The 22,675-nt window shown below is 32.7% G+C and overlaps 1 protein-coding gene across 2 annotated transcripts; it reads right to left on the reverse strand.

The window, feature by feature from the left end:
• Positions 1-2,983: 2,983 nt before the first annotated feature.
• On the reverse strand, positions 2,984-7,216 carry LOC105327927 (zinc finger protein 664). Of its 2 annotated transcripts, none has more exons than XM_011428606.4 (4): positions 6,927-7,216; positions 5,751-5,981; positions 5,046-5,624; positions 2,984-3,782 (listed from the first exon to the last, which is right to left on the reverse strand). In XM_011428606.4, exons 1-4 carry the CDS (start codon positions 7,009-7,011, stop codon positions 3,529-3,531), a joined length of 1,149 nt encoding a protein of 382 aa, XP_011426908.3. In that variant the 5' UTR covers positions 7,012-7,216; the 3' UTR covers positions 2,984-3,528. The 2 variants fall into 2 exon arrangements, with proteins under 2 accessions (XP_011426908.3, XP_011426907.3); XM_011428605.4 differs by having other exon boundaries at positions 2,992-3,782; positions 5,751-5,984; positions 6,927-7,213.
• Between the last annotated feature and the right edge of the window lie 15,459 nt (positions 7,217-22,675).

Here is a 22,675-nt window from a genome sequence, read left to right on the forward strand (position 1 = left end):
GATGACAATGAAAATGACGCACCAAGGCAAATTACTTCTGAAAAGCTTTCTACTCAGATATGACAACAGAGATTTTGTACTTTAATCGAGATGAAATTAGACTTTCTGAAATGATAACTTTAATTTCCAAATTTGACTTTTTTATTATGAATTTTACAATCGTATTAATTGGGGTGCATCAATGAATAAATATAAAACATCTTTTCTTCTTTTTTTGTAGTTGTCTCTTATTGTAGTTGGCATAGGTACATTTTTGATAGAAAATCGCCAAACGTTAGACATTTAGGAACTGGGGCAGTTATGTTCATCATTTTTTTCCTTTTACTTCTTTTGTGTAAAACTGAATAGAATTTGATTGATAAATTCACTCGTTAAAGCACTTCATGCACAATGGTCTATATACCCGTACATGTATATACTTTATATGTATCCAGTATGATTGTCGCGCCGTTGACATTAGCTTGACAGGGAACATTGTAGTTTTAGATCTGGCCGGACTATCGAGGGGGGCCTTGCAGCAGCAGCGAACGTGATGAATTCCAGATTTATTCAAATTTGAATTGATGTACACACCATCACATTATTGGCATCGGTCAATCATGAATGCGGCCCCAGACTTTGAGTTGATTGAAGCTCCGAAAGGACACCGCATTTCTATTGATTCCGGTCCACAACGTGAAAAGTGCATACACGGCGTTTGACGGGTAACTTCACTGTATATTACAGGAGAAAGGCTGTATATCTAAATAAATATATGAGTATTAAGGCTTTTAAAAACTCTAAATTGCTGCTTTTTTTCTTTTGAAGCATCATATTAATGATTTTCCCCTGCTATTGATAGAAATGCAAGTTATTTTCTGCATAGTTGACAGTAAAACGTGTATTTACAAAATTGTTGCTTATAGCTTATTGTAATATCATGACATCATCGTCCCTACTTCTAAACAATGGGCGTCTTAATTCTCTATTCTTACTCATAACGACTAGACTTTTTTATGGCTTGGTGTTGTGGAATTTGACAGATTCTGGCGATTTTCATATAAATGACTGGTCCCATGGGTTCCATTGGCAACGCCAAGATTCCACAAAGGCTAACAAGACAACAAGCAGGTGCTCGGCTCTGCTCACCGCATCCCCTCCTGTCTGGCACAGAGAACTTAAGAAATCGTAAAACGGCAAAAAACGGAAAATCATTGACTGACTTCTGGGTGCAGCTTTCTGACCAGTCTATATATATGGCTATTATAATTCCTCCGTCAGAAAGTATCAATTCTAAGCTCAACGTACTAGTAATAAAATAATAATTCTGGTACTTTGCTTATACAATGTCATGTATATAGGGAAAAAAAGAAGGCATTCGAGATTAATTTCAGCGTATTAAAAACTTTTACTGAATTGAAGGACAATATCAACCGTACAAGTACAAACGAAATCAAGACACATTGATAAGGTTCAGAACGTACTAAGCCTGACTCTCTCTGTAGTGTTAGGAGGTGGGAAAGCGACAGATTGTAAGCTTGTTCACTAATCAGAACACTGTCTCTTGACCTTACACTGATTACGGAAACCTTCTCCATGTTTCGTGAGTTCCGGTTACTCCGGGTTGGGGACGAAATTATGGCATTGTGAAATCACATTCGTTTTCATGCATGGGGAGACTTTTTACGTTTATACATTATGTAACAGCAAAGAAGACAAACAAAACGAGACTGAAACATCCCACTAATGTTGCAGGTCAAATGCACATTTGTAAATATTTTATATAATTTATTACTTGCAATGTTGATGTAGTTTAAAATGGAAAGTTATAAAACCTTAATTATGATACAAGAGTTTGCAAGTGAAAATTTGCTTCATTTTTTTTCTATGTTGGGAGGTTAATGTACGACATTTCGCTACAAGTAAGTAAAGATGAGTTGACACCTTATAGATCGACACATATTTTCTCTCCTTAATAAATTCAAAGGAATGTGTTCTTAAGACTTTTAAGAAATAATGACTGGAAAGTGTTTTCTTTAAGAAAGATATAAATCGTCTTGCCTGAAAAAACACCGATTGATTTTTAAACAGGACAAGAATGAAAATCTGCCATACGACCAAGCACCAAATAAGTGTTTTTCTTCTGATTTAAAACGATTGTATCAGAGAAATATTCCAGGGGGATTCCTTTACCTGTGTAATAATGTACAGGTATGTTTTCCCACCTGTCGAGTTCTCGACACGTGCCTCTTTGTTACTCGAGGGATAATCCCTTTAAACATGGCAATTAAGATTAGTGGTGGTCATGTCTTTCTATCTGTCGACACTGATTTGGAAGATTTCGTTACAAATATGGCGTTATTTAAATTTCAGAATAATTAAAAGAAATATAAAAATTAACCAGTTGCCATATGCATTGCAGGAAATAATTTTAGATGGATTCCCTATCTGCCTTAAATCTGTATGGTTATTTCTAACACAATTGCATAATCATCCTCTAACATGTACAGAATAAACGAGACGTCCTAATCAGACAGTGTCTTTTTTTGGGTTTTAACGCTTGAAATAATAGAACTTAAACAAATAGGTGCGATTTACCGGTGTCTCAATCAACAGTCACATCCATTCAAATGCAACACACTGCTGTTCTTTAAAACCATTCAAATTTTATAATAGTTTATCAATTATTAAACTTGCTTTAATATTGTCGCTCAGTATTATGTAACGATACATGTCAAATTCAGCGGTGAAGCTATCATTTGTGTTAGGTGGGAGGGTTACTATTGATCAGTTTGACACCACAAAATAATGCTCCGATTTCCAGACTTTAGCATTCGTCATATTACGCATTTTATTTCTTTATCGCAGATTGCTATTTTCATTGTACAATAATACTAATAAAAGTATTACAATTACAGAGTTCCAATATTATCTTATGAATAAGGGAAACTATTTGAGAACTTGATATAAAATGAATTCTAACTTCTAAGAATATAAGAAATTGCAAACATGCTTCCTTATACGAACCTTTTGAATTTCAAAAACATTCAATTCTGTGTGTATGTAAATATAAGTAATAAACAGCAATATAAATATGATCATCGGGATTTGAACTTGATCAAATCTTCTAAGAAGCCATTCGGGTTTCACAGGATTATAGATCACGTGACCAAGTTCATATCCCGGTGAACTTTTTAACATGCTGTTTATTTCTTCAATAAAATCAATTTATTTTAGCACTGTGTAATTTTATTTAAATATCTATAAACTCACATACATGTATATATCTTGATTTATGTGTTGATACTTGCAACTTTAAAAGCATTGAAAGACTAAGTATGAATTGATGTAGAAAACCCCCTACTGCAAAAATATTTAGATAAACAATCATTAAAAATATACCATTGAAATGCACGAGGAAACAAACATTAAGAATATTAACAATACCTAACACCAAAGTAAAAAAAATTTTACATTCACAACATATAAATAAATAATCTTGAGCATAACAGTACATAAAAAACTCTACACACATGGAACCATGTGATGCTAAGTTGTACCATCTTCTTGTCTGTTTGAAACCTCGATTGTTGATGACGTCACTAAATCGCTAGACGATGTCGTCATTTCCTCTACGTGTTGGGTTTCATGGTGCCGGCGAAGGTCTACCTTTCTTTGAAAACTCCTGCCACACGCTGCACAGGAGAAAGGTTTGAAGCCAGTGTGTTTCCTGCAGTGCGTGATGAGGTTGGAGGACTGGCTGAAGGCTTTGCCGCAGTGGTTACATTTGTAAGGCTTCTCTCCTATATAAAAAGACGCAATGGATCTCGTTAAAAACTATTTTCAATTATGATGTTCTCGTCTAATAGAATTATTTTTAAGAGTAAGATGATGCATGTATATTAAATAAAGTATCTCCATGGATGATCACGAGTTCTTATATTATCCTCAAATCATGTTCAACCCCGACAATACTCTAACCACATCTTAAAGATACAATCATTGTTACCGCATTTTATTGCTGAATTCAACACCCTTTTCTCGTTTTTTGTGTTTGATAAACATGTGTTTTAATGAATGATTTTTTCTCTCTTTTTTTCACTTCACTTTTTAAAACTCTTCCTAAAAAAGACATAATATCATATACTTTTTTATTGTAGTGGATGCGATCTATATCACAATGTAACACATTAACGCTTTTTTTTTTGAATAAGAGGTCGGTAAACTACAATTTCGATTTATCATGTTTATACATATGTTGCTTGTATATCGCGTCAAGTTTCATTTCATTAACATATTTTGAATTATCTCAGCAGGATATTTTACTTATAATCTAGGTATCTGCTCACCATATGAATAAAAGTACAAAGAAAGATTTTTTTAAACTAAATAAAATATAATAAACTAGGCAGAAAGAAAAAGTTATTTATGATTTATGGGAAAAAAAACTTAATGACAAACAAAGCAGGCCAGTTCTTGTCAAAATAATTCTTGTTTGACTGTCCGTTACTTGCAATGCTTAACAATCTCTGTACTGTTTTAATTTCCTCGGTCAGATTATCAGATTAATACCGTGTGATTAACACAGATCTGACCCCAGGACATCAGCCATTTGCTCTCGGGTTTCCCAATTCAATCTCTGGTCGTCATTGACTGATACTCCCCAACATTTATGAGGAAAATCAAATGACCCCAGAGATTTCCGAGGACCGGACAAAAACAGGACTGCTAGCCAAATATCAGCCACAAATATGGAGAAATATGCTAGTACCAGGAATTTGATTGACAAATTAGTTTATACATGTGAACTCTTTCAGAGAGAGCCGTAGTTATTGTGTGACAGAGAAATATCCCAGGATCTGCCAAGTACTTGCTTTTAAAATTTGGTTTTGCATAGATTGCTACTACGGAAAATCGAAAAACGGAATTAATGTACACTTAAAACAACCTCCATAATATTTTTAAAATGATTTACTTATGTTTGTTAATTGTTGAGATGTAATATGCTAAAAAAAGTCAACAACCAAATAAGCAAATAAACCCCCAATGAAATACAAATCACGTACCGGTGTGGATGTAAGTGTGTTTCTTCATGTCCGACTTCTGGTGGAATCGTTTGCCGCAGTATGGGCACGGGTAGGGGCGTGTGTCGCTGTGTATCAGGAGATGTGTTGACAATGTTGACGATCTTTTGAAGCTCTTGCCGCACTGCTGACAAACAAAACTTCTCTCCTGAGTATGAACCGCTCTATGCTGCGTCAAGCTGACGGAATGTCCAAAAGTCTTACTGCAGACGTCACAAGCGTACGGTCGTCTGCCACTATGAGACCGCCGCACGTGGACCTCTAAACCATGGGGGGTACTGAATTGCTTCATGCATTTCACGCACTCAAATGAACCCTTTTCGAATCCAGAGACTTCGCCTTCTTCTGTTGCGTTTAAAAAGTTCTTGAATAGCGATGTTTGAATGTCTTTTCCTTGGCCTAAAAATCGGTAAAATCTCGGATCTGACCATAATGTTGGTTGTGCATAAGGGAATATGTTATAAGGTGTCCGGTACATAGCCTGGGCCATTTGATATCGGTAAATGTCGTTGATATTTGGAGTCTTCAAACCACCAAATGAAAATGCTGGAATGATTGATGCTAGTAAAGAAAAAAAAACCGAAATAGAATTAGATACACAAGCACGTTTAAATTATTTACAGAGAAAATTTTCTTGTTTTGAAATACACCAATGTGCAAAATGCGTAAAATGAGTACGTGTATTACTTTTTCTTGGACTGTCAGGTATGGATGAAGTTTGTTTGTTCTTTACGGTGAGATCTGTGGCTTGGCCCGCGGGCTCGCACAACCACGGGCGAAAAGCACTGAATCTGGACGAATGTTCCTTTTCCGCCATATTCTCAGATTCCTTGCTTCTTGACCTTTGAAAGTTTGGGTCAGCATTGAAAGGTGACAATGCACGCGCATCTTCAGGCGGGGTCGGGGAGCAATGGTCTTCTACTGAAAATAATTAGTGTATTTCATACATTAATAAAGAAATAAATAAACTATACGTTATCTTTAAAGAGGATGAAAAGATTAAATTATGACTATCATAATCTGGTTATTCTTGTCATTTCCGATGAATAGGAATATAATTTATTTTTAAAACTACTCTGAGTGCTCCTGATGAAATGATATAGAGTTAGATAGTGTGGCCATATAGGATGCAATAATTACACGGAGATAAATCTGCGGTTTATTTATTAATACAAAGTATATTTAAGTGTAATAATGTTTACAGATGTATAATAAACAATTTTTATTTTCCTCCATTTTTTTTTTCAAAGTCATGGAATCGAGCGTTACATAGAAAAGTTAACAAATACAATTATTTTTAAGAAATAATTCTTATGTCTAAAAAAATTTCCAAAGACAAGAAAAAATAATTATTTTAACAAACAGAAAATGAATCATCTTTTACATTTTGAGAAATCAAAATATGTGTCTACAATGTGTTCTCTCAAAGTGAGTACCGGTAACTAAAACAATTCAATCTCAATCTGTTCAATTTTTCATGTTTATTAATGAGACAGAATTAGAAAGATACTATTAATCAATAATATATCTCTGAAAGTGATAACGACAACACCGATTAATGGTTCAAAAATCCCAAACCATTTTTAAAACAAATTGTTTTAATAAATCTAAAGAAATATATACTTTTAAAAATCAATGATTGAAAGAAAGAAATAGTCAATTGGTTTAATTATTTGTGTCCATATTTGACATTCAGAAAAAAATGGAAAAACGATAAATCTTGAAATAAAATAGGATAAAGTTGATTTTCAAATGTAAAATACCTCTTTGCATAAAATTTTATTCATTTATTCTGAGTTTATAAAAAAAAATTAAATTGATAAAATTCTATTCGCGCAGAAAAGTTTCATTTAATTAAGTTACCTGATTTCCGGGGTTGCACTATTTTGAATGCGCTTCTGTGTTCCTCTTCAGATAAGCGCACAGTACTCGAACTAATAAGTTCCATATTTGATAGATAAAGTATGGAACTAATACCGTGTTTTCTCTTTGCGCAAGAAAACAAAGCTTTTGTGCCCAGAGAACAAAAATTTGAATATGTAATCAAATAAGTAAAGGAATGGACTACTATGTCCAAACAGGGCACCGACTAATGATAAAGTTCTAATAAAAGTTAACATGCGTCTGTTTTCTGTCGATTTAATTCCGTAAGGAGCTAATAGCACATGCGCAATCGGAAGATTGTTACAGGTGCGAAAACTCTCATGTAAATCTTACTGTGATTGGCGGAGCGACTCGGTGTCATTAAATCACTCCGCCCCTTCATCTACCAGCGTTCAGACGATGCAGAAAACTCTCCCTAATAAACTCGCATCGAGTGAATGGTTTCTCTCATTTAATTCCCCAGTGATGCATTTAAATAGAATTCTGTTTTATGATTCCCTTATTATTTTCAGGGTTTTTTTCTTCCTTGCTCAGAAAATGGTAGGGAGGGGGTCCTAAAAACGCTTTGTTTACCGAAGTTATTTATTTAAGTATTTTCTTTATTCTCCGTTTAACTCGAATTGACCTTACAATTCTAGTGCTTAGAGATTAGTCAAAATAATTTATCAAAATATTGAGCAACATTTCTAGAATGCAATACTATCTTGATTTGACATTCTAAAGATGAGTCAGTAATAAAAAGTCAAATACAGCGTTTTAAAAATCCTATCAAAAACACTATGTAACAAAATTATTTATTATCCGAATGCCTTGAATTTTAAATTCTGAATCATAAATACAATTTTATTCAATGTTTAAAAGTTTGAAATGGAGCAATCAAGATGTGTTGCCTTAATTATCTTTATTTATCCCCCCCCCCCTTTATTTTTAGGGGGTGGAATGAAGAAGTACAAATATTAAACATGCATTTTAACATTTGGAAAATAACTTTAGAGCCGTTCTGAATATATATAAATTATCTTTTGTTTATTTTTGTTCCAAACATTGATTTTAAAGTAAATGGAATTTCAGTGTTATAATTTTCAGGTCATTTAATCCGATTTGTTATCGGACGAGTGGTCCATTTTCGGTTGATTTTTAAAACTTAAAAGTGACCATATGTATTTATACCAAATTAACGATATAGCAAATTAAGAATAACGATATATAAAGAAATAATCATCGATAGAAGTCCCCGCGCTGAAATGTTGAGCAAATGGCCCTCGGACGAGAATTTAAGGTAAAAAGTTTAATAATTCATTTAAGCCAAGGTTTGTATCTTTTTCCAGATAATGAGCAAATAAATCATATAACACGCTAAATAATTGAATATTTAAAAGGATTTGGAGGGAGATTATAAACCATCCCTCTCTATCGGCTTTTATTTACAATTCTAATTTTTAATTCGTGAAAGGCAAGACGGCCTGCACAATATAATGAATTTATTTCTTTCACTGCATCATGATGCACGAGGAATTTCCCGCCGTAATTTATTCACTTTAACCATTTTGATTTCTTTTTGTATTTCATATGCAACCTGTTCGTTGGTTTGATTTAGGACAGGGGTGTCAGTCTAATATTTCCATGTATCACAGCTTCAGGTTGTAAACGATTGAGAAACCAGGGAGCCACGATTGCCTGGTCAAATATATTGGCATGTGGTAAACGAAAACCACAAAAAGGACAATTTATCAGTTTTTAAAAAGAGGTGTTCTTCCTGTTCATAGTATCCTGTTACTGAATTATTAATAGATTCAGTATTAAATCTTATCTACGCCTTTCAACGATATTTTTTGTTGTTGCAGACATACTAGCAGGAGGTGTACAAAGCTATGCTAAATTCTGCCATCAATCAGTTAATAATTTATGATTTCGAAATTCAGGTGCAGTGAATTACACGTACGATTTGTCTGATTTTATCTTAAATAGTTCTGCCTCATTTCATGTATGTAGTGGAAACATTACATTAATTACAAGGCTTCATTTGACTACGTCTTTTCCCCTAAATTAGTAATTGTTTAGAAATAATGTTAGCAGTCGGCATAGTTACTATAACCAGTATAAAGACTAGGAAATGGCATATCTTACCGCTATACAACAAACACTGCTCATGGTGTCATGATGATCGTGGAACATTGCTGATGAATTTCACTATATATACTAAAGTGTAAGGCTTTAACTGATGTAAGGAAAATGTTGGATAGTCTTTTTTACAAAGATCAAGCGTAATTAAAGTTTTAGACCAAATGCCAACACATAATGAAGAGCTGCTGAGAATGTGCTGCTGTTTATTTATCAAGAAACTTTCTGCCGCTTCAGGAGTTCCATTCATATCCACATTGTTATATTATTTTACAGGAATAGATTTAACTTTAACCTCTGACTAATTTATGTACAAATTGAAAAGTGAAATAAATTAATAAAACGCTTATTCACTAGAATTAAACCATTTTTCTGAAGTTTCAAACGAAGCATTTTTAAACGTTAAAAAAAAAACCCGTCCTTTTTTGACATACGACTTGGTACTCTATCTTCTAAACTCGGAAGTCAACGGGATTTTTAATACATGTATGTATGATCTCCTCTCAGAAAATATCATCGAGTGTCCTGAGGGTCAGTATATGGATCAATAGATAAATTATATGATCGTTCATTGTGTGAAGCAAATATTTTCATCTACTAAATAAAATGCTTATAAATGTGTCTTTTAAATTCAGACACGAAGAATTCTTCGTTTTAAAACAGATATACATGTATTTCTGAAATTTAAATGTAAAAGATCTATTTTTGAGCAATTTTATCAGAAAAACATTTAAATTAAAATGATTACATATACATGCACCCACATAAAATTGTGTACATCAAATGTCGATAATTATATGTACTTGCGTTATCTTTGATGTTTTACTGAAATAGGATATGGAGAGAACCTAATACAAGTAGGTTAAAAGAAATAGTCACTAAATGATACAATACAGAGTGTTTAAACCATATCTAAATACATGTATCGAACAATATTAAAACCCATGAGTTTTTTAATCTAATTTTGAAATACTGTTTCTTTGAATCTGATAATTTAAAATATGTAAGACCTCTCTTCTTCTTAACATGGAGGGTCTTTCTATTCCGTGACACCCCCCCCCCCCAATATATATATATATATGTGATATCTATATTGTGTGATTTTATCCAACGAGTTGAAATGGTCTAAATATTCGCGAGGCTTGCCTACAAATATATAAATTTGCTACAAATATATAAATTTTAAAAATTGGGATATTGAGTTTGATACCTTATGTGAACGTTATTGAAAGTTTGTCTCTTGTTTGTCCGATGAAAAAAAAAACACAACAGAGCAAACATCACCCTTACAATCGGACAATCAATGGATACAGGTTTGTCGACTTCACAATAAATCATATCGACCTCGTACTTCATACTCAGTCGTTTTATACAATAATTTTTGTGAAGTCAATATATATATATATATATATATATATATATATATATATATATATATATATATATATATATATATATATATATATATATATATATATATATATATATATATATATATATATATATATATATATATATATATATATATATATATATATTCATCTATGAACAGACCTTATGTTTATATGGTATAAAAAAAATACACATGATCTTTTATCTCAGTACAATTAACAACTAAAAATGTTTGCCTACCAAAGCTCAGAAGAATTAGCCGAATAGTAAAACTTTCAAACACGAGGACAAATGGACCGACTTGACAAAAAATGTTATGCTCCTAACCCTTCTGACTATAAAAAAAATGAATTTAGTTTTTTAGTCCGAATAATTTTAATTCTATTTAGAAAAAAAGTCAAGTTGATAAAATTTGATTAAATGACAGGTGTACGTCTTGCTCACGATTATTTCTTACTTTAAAAATGGGAAAAGATATATACATGTATAATTATATGAAATTAACCGACACTTTTTCTTTTCAAAATTCAGTTCTTTTAAATTCTAATATGTTCGGTTATATCACTATTTGCAAGTGGCGCGTGCGTGAAAAAGGGGCGTTTACGACATTTTAAATGTATCGCTAGTTCAAGTGGTTAATAACACTGTAAAGATTTTTCAGAATTTTATGAACTAGCAACAGATACACAAACTTAAAATATTCCCATAACTCACGAAAATCTTTTGAGACTGTTGTCATCTGCAAGTGTGCGTATGTCGCGTGCGCAAATAGTCACACAGTATAACGATAAAACACGATAAGATACGAGAGTTTAACGGAATCCCAGATTGCGACTGTCGCAAAATAAGTAAAGGATCGTGATGGGCCGATACGCTACAAGCTCTTGTCTATCCAACAAAAAGAAGCCGATAAGGGACCCCGACGATTCAGACCAAATCGACAGGTGAAAAACAAAGATATTGATAAGCGAGCACACATGTCAGTTCGTGGAAACATGACAGTCGTGGTGCTGGCTGAATTTATTTAACGTTTTACCTGTTAGTGTCATATGCTGGGCGCTTGATTCGCTTTTGTTCCCGTTTTTATTGACTTCCAAGCACTTCTCCTAACAAAACAACTCTATATATCATCGGTTTTTAAAAAAGTCAAACATTTTAAAAATTAATGTAAACATTCGCCCAAGACTTGCAAAGAATGCACTTTTTCATTTAAGATAAAACTTTCGACAGGAAATTAACTAGTATGTTATACTTAATTTTTCATACAGATTCACCATTGGTCCTTTCTCCTCTTAATGGGTATCACTTACAGAAATTTATGTACAATGAGTTCACTTTGCATTGTTATCTATCAATTGGATCAGTTTTTTAAAGAAAAATCCTTATTTCATTTTAGATATTTTCCAAAAAAACTGAGTCGACAGAATTCTAATTTTGAAATAATTTCATCTAAACTTGACACTTTAAAATATTCAACCCGAGAACTTAGGTTTCCTAAGTCATCTAAATGCTTGCCTTCTCAAGTAAAGTGTGCTAACATTTAATTATAATAACAATACATGTAGTTATTACCTACAGACCTATTTTGCAGCTTTACAAAAACTTGCTTGTCTTATAATTAATATTTTTCAACATTAAATATGAACCAGATTAAAATCTATTTAACTACACGTATTCATTTGTAAATATCCAATATCAAGATTACGTTTTAAATGAAACTTTGAAATCAGATTAGAGAGTTTACTGTTTTCTCCATTTTTGTTGGAACGACTTGTTTAAATAAAGAATACCGCGGACTAGAAATCTTCCGAATTATTTATTTACTGTTTGTTTATCGTATTTAAATTTTTATTGCTGAAATACTTATTGTTAAAGAGTACGCGATCTGTTGACTCATACGTAAATCGTTTTCAACAAAGGCTGGTAGTGGTAGATATGGCAATCCGAATTTAATGAACAAGAAAAAGGAGTTAAAGACCCAGGTTTTAAAAAGATTGCTGTTTTATGGCGATTTTCAACCTGTCTGTATACTTTGATGAATTCTGTCAATATTTAATTAGATTATGGCTCTGTAGGATGGTAAGCACGCGAGTCTCTATTGTATTGGTTACTTGACACGAGAGAACTAGGGCTTTATCCGGAACTCTGTAAATCCGAATAGAAAACCTTAAAACAACTCGACCCGCTGTATATACATACAAAGCAATCCTTACGATTTTGTCTGAAATGACAAATTATTTTACAAAGACAGATACACTTCTCGGTTTATTTGAATTTTATAGTAGATGACTAGATCTATTCCATTTATTGTATTCTAGACAACTTCAGCCGATGCTAAAAATCATCTCATGTCAGATGTCATATTATGTAACAAAATGTGTCTACCTTTTTGAAATATGAAATATCTAAAACAGTAATGTAAATGATATTCATATTTATGGGGAAATAAAAAACTTCATTCAAAATTACCTCCCCCCTTTTTTCGCAGTTAAGTAGTTTTGAATTTTACAACGATTGGTGGGCGATTTTTATCAGTTCATTAAAAATTTATGTAAACAAGCGCAGCGTTTGAAAAAAAAAATTAAACCATCGTAAACAATTACAACCTGTCGTCTGTTTAAAAAAAAGACAATTGAAAAGACTCGAATTAAACATTGATCAGTGACATGAGTATAGTAAACTATTATAATGGTTTCTTTCGTCAGACTTGTCTCTGTAACATCTGCAAGTGTACTCGTATATCCGACGCGGGAACAAGTGGTATTAAGGAGAGGAAACTTCGAAATCCGATAAAATGTTGCGCCTTTTTATATAGATTTCGTGGTTTTTTTAGTCATTACATTCAGATTAGCCTAGGGAAAAGGTATGGGTTCATTCAATCGATTTTTTTGTGTAAGTCGCCAGACAGTGTTTAATAGCAATAGCACCGAGTATCTATCGTACACATAAAAACTCGCCAAACAAGTGAGAACTATCATGTCTTTTCCCTATTATTCATAAAACCCAGAAAACAAGCGAGAAAATCCTTATAAAGCCCAGCTTCTGGAGATTAAAGTATTGCACCGTGAATTATGAAAAATGGATAATAAAAAGTTCTATCAATCTTTGCTTTTGTTGAATGATCAAACGATAGGGGAAAATTGTTTTGAAGAAATTGATTTCAACACAAGAGCATCCGACATTGCACGGAGGGAGATTAGTTTTGTCACGTTTCTACAAATGTTTGCACTTGGACTCTCGCGAGATTTGCAGCGAGATCCCTTTCCTCAGCTGCGCAATAACGCACTTGACGCCCCTGAATATTGTCAGGAGAGGACTACTTGGCGAAATAGACATAATAACCAATATGCCAATGACTCTGGGAGATAAAATATTGACCGACGACCATACCCACTGTATTGCAGTCTCTACTAGAATTAAAAGAACAGTATCCGCATTTAAATGCTATACATGTGTATAGACTACATATGTATGTATCAAGCACTGTCTCAATGAAAGACGTACGTGTTGCAACAAAGATTGTATTCCGTGCCTATTACAGCATTGTATTCAATAAAATATTGCCATATCATATATTTAAAGGGGAAAAAATATTCGTCTAATATGGTGAAATTCGATGGCTTTCTTTATAATTTTTTACTCCGGCTTTGCTGAAAGTAAAGTTCTGACTTTAGGCATTCAAATTGTCAGTATTTCTATAAATAGCACAACCAAAAACCGAACAGCGTCAAAGTAGAAGCTTCCGCTATACTAAATGGTTACAAAGGGAACCATGTTTTGTGCATTCTATTTGTTATTTTTTTTAGCTTGCGAATATATATATGCGATTTTTTTCATTTCAATTACAAGACTGCATTTTTGGCACATAAACAATGCGCATGAAATTCAATGAACAAGATTACAAAACAATGATATTCGGCTTCACACTGGCAAAAAAGGAAATTTTTTTTATATCGCCTGGCTAAAAATTCAACGCGCTGTTGATTTTTCAACTACACAGACATATTTTTGATGATAACCGCTAAGAAAACTTGGTCGCTCTCTGACGCTTTGCCGACATTATGAGCATGAGAGAGAGAGAGAGAGAGAGAGAGAGAGAGAGAGAGAGAGAGAGAGAGAGAGAGAGAGAGAGAGAGAGAGAGAGAGAGAGAGAGTGTGTGAGTTTACTACACAATATGCATAATAACACATCAAAAAGTCCGGCTTTCAGAACTTCAGTACTTTGATTTGTATGCTTTGTATCAGAAACGAAGAAATACCGATGTCAGTATCAAAACTAAGTATACTGCATCACGGGTTTGTAAATCTGAAGGTACCCACATCGTCTTGTAAGCACTGCCTCGTGAGAAAATCCTCATTACAGCGAAATGATTCGGAATGAAGCAGAAGAAAAGAGCCATAAAAGTTTTCATTTTGTTCAGTTTTGCATGGTGTGAACTTGTTTGATGTGCACTACCGAAACTGGCTCAAATCTGGTTTCAGATACTTTTATGGTCGTCATATTCATGCTTTTATCGATGGATTACTGGTTTCTAATTAACGAAAATTACAAAACAGCACAGGGAAAAGATGTAATGAGTATAAAAAGTTGGAAAAATCTCACTGCCACTGAAACTTTGAAGCCCAAGAGTTATGCAACGCAGCAATAAAATTGGACTAAATTAGACATGATAGACTAGCAGCTAATCTCGGGCGGGTTAAATATTTTCTTGAAGAATCCAATTTTATCCGCGATAATTTTTCTAGGGTTGGTTGTGGTTCGGCACCCTTCTTAATTAAACACCTTCCCTTTCTCACACATAGCGTCTTTAACCATCTTATTGATGCTAATTTACAACGACTTCACATTTCTAAAATCATATTAAGCAGCCGAGCTCCCAATAGTATTGGACCAGCAGTCATAGTTTAAACATTATTGCTCTAACGAAAAACGGCATCGGTTATTTCAATGACAGAAAACGCGATTTGAGCGCGGAAAAGGAAGGTGTGGAAATTTAATCATGGAAAAGCGTATGTAAAGCAAATGACAAGGAGACATTTGTCAACCAAAGATTTTTTAATCTTTGATTACTAGTACCAGCTAGAGAAATTGTTTGCTAAATATTGAATGGAATATATAAAATGATAGTCTTACAAAATTGGTTTGCTCTCTAATTTTAAAGCACCCACATTGCAATTTTATCAGTTCTTAGTATGAATTAACGATTAGAAATGATCATACATGTATATAATGCATGTCATTTGGAATTCAAATGGGGCCGAGAAAAATAAATATAAAAATATCGCATGTAAAATAATTTTGTACATGCATGAAATGTTTTCTACTTCATTAAAAAAAAACCCCAAAAAACACACAAACCCAATTCAGATAATTCAGAATTTCAAATGCAAAAACCTGTGAACCCTTTACAAAGTTTAACATAGCCCTGTCAATAAATAAGAAATAAATATATGATAACATATACTAGTAGATTTACCAACAAATCATGCATGAAGAGGTGATTTGTGTTTTCAGGCTTTTGTTTATCAATTTTTTATTAAATACAATCCTATCTAAAAATACTCTTCAAAAAATATTTCTTTAAAAATTAATCAAGAAAAAAAAATCAAATATAAATAAGTGTTTGTACTTTTAAAAAGGTATTCGTTTCATTTATTCAATTAATTATTCAGCATTAAATTAGAAAGATAAACATATATAGTTACTTTTTCTGAATATGACATGTCTCCTTTTCTATCCGGGGTGAGTTTGTGAGATTGTTCATGAGAGAGTTTGTGAGTTTGACTTTTCTATGGCGAGTGATTCATCAAACATTATACTGTGTGGCAACCATGCAACCTTACAAACATCTCAGAAATAAACAGCAAGTTTTAAATTCACCGGAATATAAACTTGGTTGGTCACATGATCAAATCATGTGAAGCCCGAAGGGCTTCTCAGATGATTTGATCACGTAACAACCAAGTTCATATCCCGGTAAAAGTTTTTACATTGCTGTTCAATACTTATAATTACATTTACACAAAATTGAACGTTTTCGATATTCTTAGGGTTCAAATCGGTTCATAACTGCAAATGTATATATTGACTTTTAACACACATAAGAATAACGTGAATAACTTAGTAACCTCGCTGCGTAGTTTTTATTCTGATTAACTACACTTAACAATGGATTTCAAAGCATACTAAAAGGGAAAAATTCATAAAAGATATTGCTCTCAAGGCTGTGTTTGGCCTAACGTGTAGCTGCGATTACTGATTACCATAATTGTTTGTCATAAAGAGCAATCCCAAGATTTGGAAAATCGAAATCGACTTTGGTAATAAACGTTAATATTCATGAAATATTTGTTACTACAGAGAGTTGGATTCAAATCGAAAAATTAACTATTTACCACGGCATCGTATCGGAAAACTGAGTTCTAAATCCCCATGAATGCTCGCCCTTTGATTATATTCTTGGCGGGACAATATGCAAATAACAAAATGCAAACGAAGGAAGGTTAAATTAAATTCTTCAATATTAAATATTCATATGATTTTAGGAATCAAAACAGCGATAAGATTGCATTGAGACGTAAAGATCTGATTGTCAGCATTCAAAATTAATTATTGATTAAGATAGCTGAAATTTTACACATGAGAATGTAGAAAAGGTTTCACTTGTCAGTGAAGTTTAAATATACGCGTATATCATTTAACCTTTTTATTTATTTAGAAAATGAAAATGAAAAAACCCCAACCAAAATAACCTTGAGGATGACTAAGTCATTAATTATTATATCAGATGTTTTTTCCTTTGTATAGTTTGAATAGTGATATATTTATCAATCGTCAAGTTAACTATAATATAAGACAAATATGAACTAATCTCTCCATTTACATAGATTTTACATTCATAGACAATCTTAAACTTGTCTTGATAATTCAATTAAGCATTGAATCATTTTTTGAAAGATGTGGTCTCATAACTGCAACGGTGTGTGCATACAAATTGAATAATGCGCGCTAGCGCGTTATGAAAATTTGTTTGCACACACCGTTGCAGTTATGAGACCACATCTTTCAAAAAATAATGATTCAATGCTTATATTTACGTTTTTAAACATTTTTTCCCTTTCTGCAAATATATTTATTTTAAAAAATTTCTGCCTTATTCAACGAGTAATGCGCAATTCACGGAAGAGCCACTGGAACAGTCGAATTATGCTGACAAAAATAGTCCACAGCGTTTTAAATCATTGCAACACAATTTGACTTTTCATTCTGTAATCTGATTAATTTACTTTTGGCATACTAAAACAATAATCAACTGAAGTTATTTAACTATTAGAAAATATTCACAACAATGAAATATTAATCAGCGTAAGTATAATATCAGGTCGTAATCCGGTTTGAAGTCGCGAGGAGAGTCAGTCATGTTCTTTGAGAAATACTGAATGTATTCATACGCACCAGATTTGGTGATTGGGTCTTCTGTGTTATGCATAAATATCACTCAAATCAATCACTGCAATTTAATAGGGAAAAAGAACGTGAATGTAAATATTATATTTTATGCAGTCTACTTCGTGAAATATTTTGTGTATCTACTGCATAGGGAAAGTTTCAGATTGCCCGATCTTTTTGTTCATCATACAATAAAAACAATCATATGTTCAAACTTTTAAGTTCAGACAAAATGCGATGTTTCTGACCGCAGTAACACATTGTATAATCTGTTCATGACTATTTTTTCTATACGATACGAACACTTATCGCTCATGAAAATCCGATAACATGCATATTTTTTTTTTATCTTAGCAAAAACATATACTCCATTCCTTTTCTTTATTTACACGTATCTACCAATTAATGTTTTGGATGCGAACTACAAGAATTACAGACTTGATTATACACAGTAAATCAATTTTCTCTTGCTATATTTTTAATCAAGTAAATCTGTATGCTGTTTATACAGTCCAAGCTAAATCTGCAGCAACATCATTACCTCACTGGATGACAATTTTATTGAAGTTAAAATTTATCATTCTTCGGATATTAAATTCCTCTCCATTCTAATTGATGGAAAAAACCTTAATGTGATATAATACTATGTCCATGTATTTCATTGGTTAACCGATGTTTAACGTAAGGTAGATAAGTTATTGCTGATCTCATAGAAACAAAAGTTCAATTTTACACGATTTTGAATCCTGAAAAAAATTGAAAGACGAACATGAACCACAAAAAACCCCAATGAAAACAATCTTTGATTCATACAGTTCATTTGTTTTATAGGTAACATTGTATCCATATTTCTATGTTAAACAAAAACATTATTCTTTTGAAAATATTTATTAATTAAACTTCCGGTTCTTTTATACTGCTTTAGTCACCAAGCGTCTTAATACTGATGTCATATGAAGCGTTTGCAGGCTCTTTACCCCATCATTTCTAAATATTATGCAAGTCTGAATATTCTATAGCTTTTATAAAAAGTATACAATTTATCATTATTTAAAAAATTAGTGATTTTAATTTTGAGAATGATGAGTCAATGCTTTTAAGAATAAAAAAAAGATCAGGCTAATATTCCAAACTTTTAAAAATTGCTAAACATCGCTCCAAATAAATGACCAAGTGTCCATCATACATGTATGCAACACATTTTTTTTTTTAAAAAAGGACATAACTCTCGGAATAAAATAAAATTAACAACTTCCTTCGAATATGCACATCTACCAAGGATGGCCATTTTAGCTACAACATTTTATAGAATTCTAGTGAGGGGTTACAGAATAGTTGCGCTGTCAGGACTGGCGGAAGTCCAACCTTTTTAAGTTCAATTGTCACGAAACGAAAAGCCGTAACGAAGGCCGAGCTTTTGTATATATATGTGTCCTTATGCATATTGTGCAGTAAAGAGTGGAGCAATCTCTCTCTCACTCTCTCTCATGCGTTTAATGTCGGCAAAGCGTCATAGAGCGACTAAATTTTCTTAGCGACCATTGACAAAAATTTGTCCGTCTATCATATATTGAATTTTAAACAAGCATTATAAAACCAATCCCTATTCATCGCTGATTTGTAAAGTAGTTCATTGATATTCTAATTTTTAAAACACGTAATTGATAAGAAAAAACCACTCGTCGCTCAATTTATTCACCCCCCTCCCCCCCCCCCCCCCTCCGATTTATTTGGACAAAATATGACTCTTTGCGTAACTGTTTGGTAAAGCAGAATCTTTAACTCAGACGCTGTTCGGTTTTTGTTTACTTTTGAAGTTGTACTATTTAAAGTAACATTGGCGATTTGCCTGTTTACAGCCAGGTGTTTTCTTTCGGCAAAGTCCGGATAAAAACCATGCAAATACGCTAATCAGGTTAAATTTTATCCTCGTATACTACTTTCACAATTAAACGGTATGGAGTTGCGTTTTAATCTGTTTCGGAAGTATTCAATGATTATGGCTGCAAGTTCAAAAGGGATATAGCTCTTAGAATAATAATGTATTTTACTTTCTCTAAAAAATCTATTGCGTAACATACAACGTAGGTTTATACAGGTCTTTCATAACATGGAGAACTCGCTGTTCATTTCTTCATCTAAAGATATACTAATCAGATCTATATTGAACGCCACAGAAAGCCTGGGAATATACACATCCAACCTATGCGGAAGAATCTAAATAATTCACTTATAGCAATAATTGCATAGAAACGCTAAACGTATCAGAAAAATAAAGTAGAGTTAACGTTCCAGATGACCTGCATTTTTTTTCTTTTCTTAACATCGCGATTTTCTGTTACATATGAAATTATTATCGCCGACACTCCATTCCCTCTTGTTTTTAATAGCCCACCATTCAGTGGCGTCGGAAGCAAATTGAAAGTGGGGGGGGGGGGGCAGAGTTATAAAAAATCTTACCACCCCCCCCCCCCACGATGTATAAAATAGATTATTTTCGAACGCGCCCCAACAAGTTACTTACTTATATCACCTTCATAAACACTATGACTATCTTTATCAGCACCAGACGAACATATTTCCACGAATTGAAGATACACAAAACATCAAAAAACAATACAAACGAAAGTTGCAGGCAGCAGGTGACATTTCAGACCCTTGCCTCGCCCGATACCAGCTGTGGACGACAGTGCTCACTTGTACCAACAGAGGCACACGGTGTTCAAATAACCTGCTCTCACGAAAAATCATTAAGTGCATTTATCCGTTAAGTTATATATATTTAAAAATTGATCATTTTATGACACCATGCGCATAAATTTTATATCTTATTTTATGATATCACATGAGAGAAACACTAGAAAAGTTGCACGCGTTATTTAAAACAGACACACACAAACACGCGCATGCGATGTAATTTGCTTAGTTTTTATACAAGATTGCTAGTAAGAACTATATAGCCTATGATATGAGTTGAATTTGGCCCCCATATTTCGCCATTTTAAAAAGTGTTTCGGGAACAATAAAATGTTTTTTTTTTTAGATGAGTTAATATTAAATATATTTTCACCCATTTATTTGATTTATTTGCATTCACTTGCAGTATATGACGTCAGAAGTGACGCTATTTCTATAATTCAATCAAAATCAATCAAAAATTGACATTTTTCTTATCTTTTAACGAACGGGAAACATAGAGCGCATGCTTGAACAAGGAACATTTTTTTGGTCAGTTATTAGTCTTGGCTAGTTACGTCTCTGATTAAAATATTTTGTTTGTTCAAGCTTGCGCTTTATATTTTCTGAAAGAAAAACTGCTTGAAAGCAAGCTGTTTTATGCTAAAATGCAAAAATGGCGGGAAAAGGTTGTCTTTATGATATCATATTTCTAATTTATGGGCACTTGAATCAAAATCAACATAATGAAAAAACATCACATATATATCTGTACAAAGAAAACAAAGAATTAAAGTAAAATGATGATGTTCATTTTAGGGGGCCATTTAGGCCCATGTCATATATAGTCCTTTTATGGCGTATTTTATGAGTACTTCTAAAAGTGAAATATAAGTTAGAGTACATATATTGAAATCTGATTATTTAAATTCAGATAGCGACAATACAAAAGGAGCGGATCGATAATCTGTTTTTAATCATATTATACTATATCGAAAAATATCCTTGTGTAGTACTAGTAATTATTTATCCAAATCAGTATCTGCTCAAAGACAATTAACTATATTTAAACATTATATACACTGTAGTACAGAAAAACTTCGATTAATTTCATGCACATATCATTCAGAGACACATCACATATTGTTAGTGGTGATATAACTTGACAATTGACCACGCAAATGACAAAATTTCAGGCTCTTAGCCAGGCGAACGCAAGTGCTTTCAAATCATTTTCATCATAAAAATAAAAAAAATGAAATAAAATAAAAAAAAACAATAAAAATTAAACTTGAATAATGCGGATTAATTAAAACTTTGTTTTAGGAATTAAAATGAAACTAAACCATATAAATAATTCCGGAATTTTATCTTTTCCACCGATTAGTTTTACAATATTGTTGCGTTCATCATGATATGTTTCAAAAACAACAAAAAATTATCGATTTGCTCGGAAAGTCTCGAACATCAAAAGAATCAACTGCAACAAAGATAGATTTTGCATAGTTTAGAAAAATTTTCAGAAGCTGTTAAAGGTACATTTGATCATTTCTTTGACTCTCAAGGTACCGACTATCCGGCTTTATTTCAAACATGCGACAACGATTCTTAACGATACCCGATCCTCAGTCATGTTCGATAACTCCAAATTATCTAGTATTTTTTATTCGTATTATAATACTGCCTTTTATATAGACAAATTTAATAAGACTTCTTAAGTTAGTATCACAATCAGTTATTCAACAAAATGCTTGACCTGCTGGATCCATGGAGATGTACTGCATACACATGTAGGTGATGAGGTTGGAGCCACCGATGCACCAGTACAACCTTTTTTAAATTTATTTTTTATCTTAACTTTTTTATTTTTTCTATAACATCTTGGGCATATTTGCAATACAGCTTTGTAAAATGCATGTATACCATCTTAAAATTTCAATTCATTTAAAAGTTTGAAGGACAAATACCATTTTTATGACGAAACGATACTTTGAGGCTTAGGATCGGAGAACGTAAGACAAAGCCCCTTACTGGGAAATGGGAGGTGGCTTATAAGTTTGATTAACCATTCAGGTAGGAAAATGTTGCA

The sequence above is a fragment of the Magallana gigas genome, chromosome 2 (assembly GCF_963853765.1).
Source record: "Magallana gigas chromosome 2, xbMagGiga1.1, whole genome shotgun sequence".
In the NCBI taxonomy this organism is placed as follows: domain Eukaryota; kingdom Metazoa; phylum Mollusca; class Bivalvia; order Ostreida; family Ostreidae; genus Magallana; species Magallana gigas.

What these genes read in the sequence shown, in the direction of transcription:
- LOC105327927 (XM_011428605.4), bottom strand. Translation starts at nt 7,011, where the DNA reads ATGGAACTTATTAGTTCGAGTACTGTGCGCTTATCTGAAGAGGAACAC. An exon ending in ACCTGACAGTCCAAGAAAAA is followed by an intron (nt 5,625 to 5,750) that starts GTAATACACGTA and finishes TTTCTTTACTAG; the next exon opens with CATCAATCATTCCAGCATTT. An exon ending in ACACACTTACATCCACACCG is followed by an intron (nt 3,783 to 5,045) that starts GTACGTGATTTG and finishes CTTTTTATATAG; the next exon opens with GAGAGAAGCCTTACAAATGT.